Below are 11,696 nucleotides of genomic sequence, written 5' to 3' on the forward strand. Positions count from 1 at the left end.
AGATATCTAAATATACAGGACTAAATAATTAATTTAATTCTTCTTGTTAAAGCAAAAGGAGTAAAAATATGAAAGCATGCAAAAATATGTGGAAGTCAATTTATTTATTACAATTAAATAAACCAAAAAAATTTACTGGATGTGGCAGCAGTTTGATCAAGCAAACAGTCCTAGATGTTTTGACTGAATATACAGTATTACCAAACAACACTGGGACTCACGTTAATCACAACAAACCTTTACAGTCTCTTCATGGGGCTGTCATCCACATCAGTACTGTTTAATTCAAAATCACCTACTTACTAGGTCTGCTGCCAGTAACCCTTTCTACGTCTCAGGTGTACCACCTCGCCTGTTCTCATCATCAAGTTCATCTTGTTGACTTGTTGTAAATCCAACCCACGTTCAGCCAAAAGCACATCAGCTGGAAAAGTTTCTGCAGAAATCCACCGGTCTCTGGGATGTGTTCATCACTGCTTCCAAGACGGAAACGGAGGATCAAAATCTGCCACTTAATTTCTTCTTTGTGCACATACCTGCTGTAACAAGTACAGCAGTACTTCATCTGACAGAAGAAACATGATCTGACATGATGGAGTACCTGGAAGCGCCTAAAAGCTCACACCTGTTTCTAACTGGGTTCATTTATTAAGGGTTTGTTTGGGCTTCTAGAAGGCGTCAAGAAAACCACTACATAGCACTTACAATAAAACTCAGCGTTTCACATACAATATAAAATGACACACAGTTAAGATCCAAAAAATCATGCAGTAAATCAATCAATCACACACTCTTTGGCCCCATTACAGTGACATGCAAGGGTTCAAAGTTGCCTCTGGATTTAGTCCCGCTTGTTGTCTTTGAGATGCTGGTTCTGAACATTGCTTAAAGCATCTTTAACCTTTTGTATTGACAAGTTATAATTCACTTCATGAACAGTACATGCAGAGTTCAATTATCCATTTTCTATAACCTTGCAGTATCCCAGGGGCTGCAGCCCATCACAGCAGCTGCTTAGGCGAGACAGAGAACACCCTGGACACATCACTAGTCCGTCGTAGCAAAGTTTAAAAAAAAAAAAAAAAAAACAGAAAGTGAAGTTAAAGTCACACTGTTGAATTTTGGTTGACTTAATGAAATGAGACACTAAATGTTGACAGATTATTGATGAGATTAGATCATCTGATAAGTCTGAGTGCATCTTCCCAGTCAGTAAATAAACTCTAGTTTGCAGTCTGCAGGAATCTGAGTGGATGTAGACCACCAGGGTTAGTAATCCAGTCCAGTGCTTGCATCTATGATCTTGTTCCTTGGTATTCAGTTTATTTTCTCTCCTCTTCATTATCAGATTATATCAATTTAACTCACTTTTTAACCCAACAAAACCAAAACTACACAAGCACCGACTGTGGCAACTTTTTGTTACACAAAATTTCTGAGACATTTTGCTTCAATTTATGATATAAACTTTGCTCAAAATCCTGTTGAACACAATCTGATATTCGTCTTCTGTTCCCTAATAGATACCCAGAAGCAGAAAACCATATTATAATAATTTTAATATATCACATGGTAATAAATGGTAGATATCCCCCCAAAAAATGTAATTTTTGTTGTTACATTTTGTTAAAGGGCCAAATTAAGACCTCAAATTTAAAAAAATTGGACTTTTCTTACCATTTTTTCATGGTTCGGGCCTTAACGGGTTAAGTGCTTGGTTTGGTCAGATTAATTATGTCATGTGTTTTTTATCTAGAGAGTGGTTCATGAATGGAAATTACCTCATTATCATCGTCACTGTCTGTGTCATCCTCCCACTGGCCATGATGAAACACCTGGGTAAGTTCACCTTCTATCAACTTCGTCCAAGTCCGCAGCTGTCACTTGTTATAGAGACAACTTTTAGACAGACATCATGGCCAGATGCATTCTGTTTTGAATGATGTCAAACCATGCGTCTGTATGTATCGGATGATGGTTTTGTTGCATTTTGCAGGATATCTGGGTTATACGAGTGGTTTCTCTCTGTCCTGCATGGTGTTTTTCCTCTCTGTGGTGAGTTGCCACAGTGGCTTCTTTTCAGTGTATACAGGTTTCAGCACCAATGCCATGACTTTTCAAACGGTAGCCTACTTACATTTGCATAATGATTGTGGACTAGAATGTCAGATGCAACGAATGAGTGGAGAATTGTATGATATATCAAATGTGTCATGGTGTAGCCGTCCTCTACATGTCACTGTCAGAAACTAAGAAAGTGCATCCCAAGTTTTCAGTTGAACAAAACTCAAACAAACATCACAATAAAATGTCTCCAGAAAATTACATCTATTAAAATATGTAGATTCCTAAATTTTCTCTATGGTTTGGGAACCTTTGCAAAACTTTCACATTTAGTTGTATCAATGTTCTCCTAAACTCATTTATTCATTCATTTTCTATACCCCTTAGTCCAGTTCAGGGTCACAGGGAAGCTGGAGCCTTTCCAAGGTTTTAGCAGGCAAGAGGCAGGTCCACATGGACAGGTCGCCAGTCTATCACAGGGACTACACTGTGATCACTGTAAACAGACCTTAGAAAAAAACTTAACTTTAAATTAAATAATGTTATCATCTACGACAAACCACTTGTTTCTTTTCTTACATATGAGAGGGACCTGTATGCTAAACTGGTTTAATAGAAATGTTATCAACAATTGCTTACCTTTGTGATTAAAGCCTTAAAACTGGACAAATAAATGTCCATATCTCAAAAAGACTGTATTTTATATAAACATATATAATATTCTTTTCCTTTTAAAGGAATTGCCTATTCACTTGCCTGAAGATGTTATTTGGTCATCCTTTGAAGAAAAAATGAACAGAGAAAACTTTCTCTCTGAAAGGTTTGCTCAGGTTATAAAGACTTGGGGCCGTAAGTGTCTTAGAGCCATTTTAGTCCTAAGTGCTGAGAAATTGTGGAATTCAGTCCTATTCTCAAACTTAAGAACCAAAGCTATTTATCAACTTTCTCAAGTCTAAAAATCACCCCTACTCTTCCAGAAGAGTCCTAAGTGGTTAGGAGTTGCCTGTTGAGCAGGGCTATTTGATTCGGTCCCACAAGGGCCACAATCCAGCAGGTTTTCCATGTCTCTGCTATGACTCACCTGACTCAAATTGAGTTGTTGCACAGAATTTCACAGGCTGTTGGATTCACTTAATTTGAGTCAGGTGAGTAAGAGCAGAAGGCTTGAGACACATTTAGTGGATTTGCAATTTCCTCCCATGTGTTTCTTTCATCACGGCTTGTCAGTGTTTTGCTTAATTTCCCTTTTATGTCCTTTCTTCAATCAACTAATTCTACAAGTAGGAGCTTCTCCTCCTCTTTCCAGTTTGGAATTCTTTTTGATTCCACATTGGTTTCAGCTATGTGGACAGTGACAGCGGCAGAAATAGAGTAGGTAAATTAACCACACACCAATTTCAAGTAACTTGCCTAATTAAGGAAAGACAAGGCAAATTTATTTGTTGTACATTTAAGCAACAAGTCAAAGTGCTTTACATGACACATCCATCGAGTAAAAGCAGCAAATGCAACATAGAAAGACAATAAATACAATCAGAAAAAGTTACATTGGAAATGTACAATGATTTTTTTTTAAAAAAAGGAGCTAAATTAGGAAACATTTATTTTTAATTCATTGTGAATGTATAGCCCCTGGTAGGGTCATCCATGGCAAACAGGTGTCTAGGGGAAGAACCAGACAAAGTGCGGCTCAAATCACCCCTATGATGAGAAAAAAACAAGGACCAAGGTTTCCCTTGCCTGGACGTGGGTCACCGGGGGCCCCCCTCCGGAGCCAGGCCTGGAGGTGGGGCACGGAGGCGAGCACTTGGTGGCTGGGCCTTTGCCCATGGGGCCCGGTCGGACTCAGCCCGAAAGGGTGCTATGGGCCTCCCCTCCCGTGGGCTCACCACCTGCAGGAGGGGCCATAGGGGTCAGGTGCAGTGTGAGCTGGGCGACTGCCAGAGGCGGAGACCCTGGTGGTCTGATCCTCGGCTGCAAAAGCTAGCTCTAGGGACGTGGAATGTCACCTCTCTGGCAGGAAAGGAGACTGAGCTGGCGCGCAAGGTTGAACGGTTCTGGCTAGATATAGTTGGACTCACCTCGACACACGGCTTGGGCTCTGGAACCACTGTCCTTGAGAGAGGCTGGACCCTCTTCCATTCTGGAGTTGCTCCCAGTGAGAGGCGCCGAGCAGGTGTGGGCATGCTCATTGCCCCCCGACTTGGCGCATACAAGCGACCGAAATGAGTTTTCTCCGCTGGGTGGCCAGGCTCTCCCTTAGAGATAGGGTGAGAAGCTCGGTGATCCAGGAGGGGCTCAGAGTAGAGCCGCTGCTCCTCCACATCGAGAGGAGCCAGATGAGGTGGTTCAGGCATCTGGTTAGGATGCCTCCTGGACACCTCCCTGGTGAGGTGTTCCGGGCACGTCCCACCGGATAGAGGCCCCAGGGAAGACCTAGGACATGCTGGATGGACTACATCTCTCGGCTGGCCTGGGAACGCCTCGGGATCCGTCCGGATGAGCTGGTGAATGTGGCCGGGGAGAGGGAAGTCTGGGTTTCCCTGCTTAGGCAGCTGCCCCCGTGACCCGACTCCGGATAAGCGGAAGAAAATGGATGGATATAATTTGAACATTTTTGTTGATTATTGTCAAAATATACACTCCTATTGTCCATTTAACGGTTCACTGAGACATCTCTCTAAGATATTTGGATATTTTTAGATAAATGGTTCCATTCAGCCATTGGTCAATTCAGCGGACTTGGAGGTGACATCATCTAAAATTCAGTTTACTGTACCTTGTAGCCTAATACCATAGCCCCTGATTCCTAATACTGAGTCCTACACTTTGCTAAAAGTGTGAGTGAGACTTTAAAGTTCAGCTTTTACCTAGGAATTTTTTACTCATAAGTCAACTCTTAACACTCTTCTTAGGAGTAATTCTAAGCCCCTGACTGCTCAAGGAGAATATTAAAGATCTTTAATTTGAGAAAATGTCAACAAATCAAAATTTTAATTAAAATTTTAATAGTGTTGCATGTACAAAATTGTTTCAACCTTTTAAGATGTCATGACTTTGAGGTTTATTTAATCAGAAACAGCAGAATCACTGGTCAACATAACTTTGGAGCTGCACAGTGATGTGGCACCATCACCTCACAACAAGAAGGTTCCTGGTTCAAGCCTCAACTGGGGCCTTTCTTTGTGGATTTTGTATGTACTGCGAAAGTATGTGTGGATTCTCTCCGGGTACCTTGGCTTCCTCCCACAGTCCAAAAACATACTTGCTAGGTTAATTGGTGTCTCTAAATCTTGGGATTGAGTACATGAGTGGTTGTCTGGAACAAGCAGGTATAGAAATTGAATGGATGCACTGATTTCCATCAGTAAAGTTCTTTCACTGCTCTGACAGAGAATATGCCATGGATGCAAATATGTCAAAACTGGGAATCAAATACTTTGCCTACAGTGTCACCAGTGATATTTCATACTCAGTAGAGACAGACAGTGAAGAGTTGAACTTCCACAGGTTTTGCAAAGGTATTACAATGTAAAGAAAATACCTTCTTGGGTTTCCAGAGGAAGAATTTCCAGATTTAATTGTGTTTCTCTGTCACATCAGGTCATCTACAAGAAATTTAACATTGCTTGCCCTAAGGAACTGTTTGGAAACTTCTCTATGAACGCAGACATGCCAGAGGACACATGCGCCGTGAAATATTTCACCATCAACCAGGAGGTAAGACATGAAGTTGCTGCTTTGTAAGGCTGGAATTGTAGGTGCATCATCTCACAGCACACTTAGCTGCATGTGCTCCTAACTTCATTTTCAGTGGCAATGCCAAGAGAAGTTAACCTGTGATTCTATTTACAGACTGCATACACCATCCCCATCCTTGCATTTGCTTTTGTGTGTCACCCAGAGGTGCTGCCCATCTACACTGAACTGAGCAAGTAAGATGCACTTGATGTCAGCAACTTCATTTATTTATTTTGTTTAATTTTATTTATTTATTTATTTATTTATTTATTTATTTATTTATTTATTTATTTATTTATTTATTTATTTATTTTTGCTGCACTTCCAATTTATAATGCTCCAAAAATCCCAAAACATTTTCATGTTTTGATTACAGGGCCTTATTTAGTTGTTTTGGTCCAGCAAAAGATATTTGTTCTAGAAACAAAAACACATCAGTTGAAACCATTTAAAAATAATTTGTGAGATTAAGAAAACCTGAGCAAAAATATGCTTTATGGTGATAACAGGGATGTGTCTTTAAATATGAGCCATGTTTTCTCCTGCTTAAAACATCTATCATGTTGTTCCCCTGAAGCCCATCAAAGAAAAGGATGCAGAGAATTGGCAATGTTTCCATCTTGGGAATGTTCATCATGTACTTCTTCACTGGCATATTTGGCTATCTGACCTTTTACGGTAAGTAAGCTACAAAATGTACCTCAGTTTGATGAGCTGTTTTAGGGTTCTGCATCAGTTTGAAGGCAGTTTTCATGTGTTCATGAAAGGCCAAAAGCAGGGAGTGCAATGAACATGCAGTCTTAGCCCATTAGATTTAGGTTTAGGCGTTCATATGTTTGTCCCCATTAACTAAATCATTAGATTTGTATAGACCAGGTTTATGGTTAAGATGGGGTTTAGGGTTAGACAGGTTGTGTTTGTGGTTTGGTTGGGATAAATCTAAAAAAAAAAATAATGTAAGATAAATTTAATGCATGTGTGGTGTGTGTGTGTGTGTGTGTGTGTGTGTGTGTGTGTGTGTGTGTGTGTGTGTGTGTGTGTGTGTGTGTGTGTGTGTGTGTGTGTTTGCAGAGAAAACCGAGGCCGAGCTCCTCCACACTTACAGTAAGGTTGATGCGCTGGACACTCTTATCCTGTGTGTGCGTCTGGCTGTCCTGGTGGCCGTTACTCTGACTGTACCCGTGGTCTTGTTTCCTGTAAGTAACATTATTTTTGTTTAGTAAATCACCTAAACAACCAATGAGAAAATATAAGAGACTTAATAAGTGAATTCAGCAGTAAAATAAAAACATCATTACTATTTGAGTGATTTATGCATGAAAAACATGTATGTGAGACATAAGCCATGTGTCTTCTTAAGTTTCAGAGAAATTACTATTGCTTCCAAAATGTTCCTGTTTGGGTTGACGTTCTGAAGGGACTTTTGAAGATGTTATAGACTGCTTGATTACACACAGCAGGTGATTCTCAAAGTCAACAAAGTGACGTTAAGGGACTCCGTTTTGTGGGGAGTATCAGTGATAGATAAGAAGCTGAGTATAGGTAACTCATCACTCAGTTTGTGAGATGGTGCAGAAACAATTACATCATCATTAATAAAAACAAAAGAGATGATTGTTGACTTCAGGAGGAACAGGAGCAAACAAAACACTGCTTACATCCAAGCGGTGGAGTTGGTGGAGGACTACTAGTACCTCAGAGTTCAGCTGGACAACATACTGGACTGAAAATGCAACACAGAAGAATCTAGAAGAAAGGGCAGAGCAGCTGGGAGCCTACAATGTCTGCACCATGATGTTTCATATCTTCTATCAGTCTGCTGTGGAAAGTGCATTCAGCTTTGCAGCATCTTTTGGGGCAGCAGAACCAGAGCCAGATTTAAAGAGACTGAACTGATAAAGAAGTCTGGTTCTGTGCCGGGGATAACTCTGGTTCCAATTCTATGCTAGGGCTAACTATGGTTCTGGTTCTGTGCTGGGGATAACTCTGGTTCTGATTCTATGCTGGGGAGAACTCTGGTTCTAGTTCTAAACTGGGGATAACTTTGGTTCTGTGCCGGGGATAACTCTGGTTCCAATTCTATGCTAGGGATAACTCTGGTTCTGGTTCTGTGCTGGGGATAACTCTGGTTCTGGTACTATTCTGGGGATGCTGAAAATAATGGAAAATAATGGAAAATTTTGCACATCTTCTACACAAGACAGTGAAGAAACAACATAATGTGTCCAATCAGACACTTCATCAAGTCCAATGTAAGACAGAAAGGTAGCAGAGATCATTCCTGCCAGGAGCCATCACCCTTCGGAAAAAAGGCAATATATTCTTCCTCTAATTAATTAATATTGTTTTTATATTAAAAAAAAAGAAAACCCCTATTACATTGCCATTTCCCTCCAGAATCAAGAAATAATTTAGCATTTATTTAACTCATCCACCACAGTAATTGCATCAATCATGTTTGCCGCATTAGTCATTATATGAGTGACTTATAATGTCAACATGGCACTTTAACCATTTATAGCACCATGTTGGACTTAAGGTACATTCACACTGAAAGCAAATTAAAACTTTGTCTCACCTTTATTGTGTAAAAGTTTTAAAGCATTTTGTATGATAAATGTTCTCCTGTAGTTTGATGATTAACACTGCAGAAAACACCTTAGTCACAATTATTTCCACCATCCACAATAAGCAACTTTGTATCTGTCAAATAAGTTCAGGATTATTTGGAGGTCAGAACACACACCCAAAAATAAATGTTTAAATATGCTGTTTTAAAAGGATTGAGCCTACTTGGAATTTGATGGGATAAATGTAACATGATTACATTTATCCTATTTCCTGTAACCAAACCAATGAAGCAGCTTACTGAAGGAGGCAGCTAGCACTAATGCTAAGTTGGTCCAGTTCATTCTCAAAACTATCCAGGTCATTGTGCAGCTTATCTCACTTTTCTCCTTTTTCATCTCTGTCATGTCGACTACAGCTGCTACCACAGAGTTCTAAAACAGGCATGTTAAGTTTGTCCTCCGTTATCTGATTTAGATCTTTATTCATCAAACAAATCTACTGATTCTCACTCCTGCTGACATCAGAATAACCTCAACACTAGTTAGGCTATCATGATGAAAATTATTTGTGGAAATTTGTTTATTCACTTCTATTCAAATCTACCTGAGATTAAAAAACATCTACTCTTCTATTTACATTGTATGATTTAGAGCAGTGGTTCCCAACCTATTTCCCTTGGGGACCCCCTTCATGCAAATACTAAAAAGCTGTGGACCTCCTGCCCCACCCCGAGCTGAAACCGTGCTTTGTTTTATGCTTCTAAAAGTGAGATTCTCACCAGGAATACTGTGTTCTGGCTGAGTCCTGTCCTTCAATAAAGCCAAAGTTAAATTTACAACAAATAGCCTTGCTTTTTGTTCTTAAAATAGGGACAAAGTGTGGACATTAATTACAATGGCTCAGAATGTTCAAAGCCTTGGGGACCCCCCGAGCTCTGTGGGGGACCACATTGGGGGGTCCCAGACCCTAGGCTGGGAACCACTGATTTAAAGGGACATTTAAGTTCCATTGAAGTTCCTGGAAATAAAAGTTCTATCCACTTTGTGTGGAAACCTGACTCTGATTTTGATTTCTGAACAGGAGGAGTGTCCTAACATGTGTTTCTCTTTCAGATCCGTCGCGCCCTTTTGCAGCTGCTGTTTCCAGGAAAACCCTTCCACTGGTTACGTCATATCGCCATTGCTGTGTGTCTTCTGTTTGCTGTCAACCTGCTGGTCATACTTGTTCCCAACATTCGAGACATTTTTGGCATTACTGGTGAGGCCTAAGACAAGACAACACAAGATCAGTTGAAGGACTAACAGCATTTATACACTCAGCAGTCACTTTAACAGACCCACCTGTTCGACTGCATGTTAAAAAATATCTAGTCAGCCAATCACATGGCAGCAACTCCTTTCATTTAGTCATGCAGACATGGTGAAGATGACCTGCTGAAGTTCAAACTGAGCATCAAAATAAGCAGCAGCAGAAGACACACAGGTGCCTCCTGTCAGCTAAGAACAGGAAACTGAGGCTACAATTCACACACACTCACCAACACTGGACAATAGAAGATGGAGAAACGTTGCTGGTCTGATGAGTCTCCATTTCAGCTCCACATTCAGATGCTAGGCTCAGAATCTGCTGGAAACATCATGAAAACATGGATCCATCCTGCCTTGGATCAACACTTCAGGCTGCTGCTGGTGTAATGGTGGGGGGAGATTTTCTTGGTCCACTTTGGTCCCTTAGTACCAACGTGGCCTGGTTTAACCAGCACAGCCTACCTGAGTATTGTTGCTGACCATGTCCATCCCTTTATGACCACAGTGGAGCATCTTCTGATGCTACTTCCAGCAGGATAATGCACCATGTCACAAAGCTCAGATCATCTCCACCTGCTTTCTAGAACATGACGATGAGTTCACTGGACTCCAACGGCCTCCACAGCCACCAGATCTCAGTCCAGTAGAGCAGCTTTGGGATGTGGTGGAACGGGAGATTCTCATCATGGATGCAGCCGACAAACCTGCAGCAACTGTGTGATGCTGTCATGTTAATATGGAGAAAACCTCTGAGGAAGGTTTCCACAACTTGCTTCTATCTATCAGACCAGGAATTAATGCAGTTCTGGAGGAAAAAGTGGGTCCAACTTGGTACTAGAAGGTGAACCTGATAAAGAGGCTGTTGAGTGTAGAGGGAAAAGACTGTATTTGAATTAATAAAAAAAAAAAAAAAGCTTCTGGTAAACTCAGACATACCATAAAGAAACAAATCAGCTTTTTGCAATGTGTTTAACAGTTAAATATGTTGTGATTTATCTTTGTCCAGGGGCAACCACTGCTCCCACTCTGATCTTCATTCTCCCAGGGCTGTTCTACATCCGCATCGTCCCCACCAGCCAGGAGCCTATGACCTCCAGACCAAAGATCCAGGTATGTTTACCTGACTGGCAGAAGTGAGTTGATGAATATATTCCACAGCCAGAAGAAAAACATGTATAGATGTTGTACTGATACATCTGTGTTGGGTTTCAGGCTGCATGTTTCACCACTCTGGGTTTCATATTCATGATCATGAGTCTGACATTCATCGTAATTGACTGGATAACCGGAGAAAAGCGGAGTCATGGCGGCCATTAATCTGCAAACATCCTCCCCAAACTTAAATCAGCCACACCCCACTGATATGTCCTTCTTCCAGACCTCTGGATGGGACTTAAAATGTAATCTATAGCTGGAAAACTCAGGCATTAGTGGGACCGTTTTCATTCATTATTTGGACAGTCTGTTCCTCTGCTGTGATGAAGAGACCACTTCTGTCCTGAAGCTCAGCTAAGTTAAGGTCGATCACCACGATCCAGCACAAGAGTTGACGAACATGTTGATCATGGATGTCCCTCCACCATTCAAAGCTATTTGCTTTTACAGAGGCTACATGTAAATACTACCAGAATTTTAATGTAGGCAAATGTTGGAATACAAACCCTTTAAAAGTTTAAATTTCACTCTTAAGTTTGATGGAGATAATTGGTTGGGTAAGCACTTAGAAAATGCTGTTGAAATAAATCAAAGAATTATTTTTGCAAATGTATTTTTGGTTACCAGAGAGCCGTACAGTATGAGATAAACAAGCAACTGCTTTCACATTAAATCAGTGTATGTACTTGTAATGCAGTTCTGCTGAGCTGTTCATGGAAAATTGGAAATTACAAAGTTCTGTCATTGTCTGACATGAAGTCTGTGCAACTGTGAACTTCTTAATTTGGTGTAATTTGTTTGTGAATTTTGTTTCTGAGCAGCATGTGTGTATTGTTTAATAAAAATTTACAAAAGGTG

At 40.6% G+C, this 11,696-nt stretch overlaps 1 protein-coding gene across 2 annotated transcripts in view; it reads left to right on the top strand.

Moving 5' to 3' along the window:
* slc38a5b (solute carrier family 38 member 5b) overlaps positions 1–11,696 on the top strand; it is a 28,763-nt gene extending 17,067 nt beyond the window's left edge. For both annotated transcript variants that reach the window (XM_042003041.1, XM_042003043.1), the window contains exons 8-16: positions 1,757–1,839; positions 1,997–2,055; positions 5,668–5,784; positions 5,920–5,999; positions 6,383–6,483; positions 6,877–7,001; positions 9,489–9,633; positions 10,690–10,793; positions 10,896–11,696. In XM_042003041.1, coding sequence (XP_041858975.1) covers positions 1,757–1,839; positions 1,997–2,055; positions 5,668–5,784; positions 5,920–5,999; positions 6,383–6,483; positions 6,877–7,001; positions 9,489–9,633; positions 10,690–10,793; positions 10,896–11,000 — 919 coding nt within the window. In that variant the 3' untranslated portion in view covers positions 11,001–11,696. The remainder of the gene's footprint in view (positions 1–1,756; positions 1,840–1,996; positions 2,056–5,667; positions 5,785–5,919; positions 6,000–6,382; positions 6,484–6,876; positions 7,002–9,488; positions 9,634–10,689; positions 10,794–10,895) is intronic.

Source organism: Melanotaenia boesemani, chromosome 13 (assembly GCF_017639745.1).
Source record: "Melanotaenia boesemani isolate fMelBoe1 chromosome 13, fMelBoe1.pri, whole genome shotgun sequence".
NCBI lineage: Eukaryota > Metazoa > Chordata > Actinopteri > Atheriniformes > Melanotaeniidae > Melanotaenia > Melanotaenia boesemani.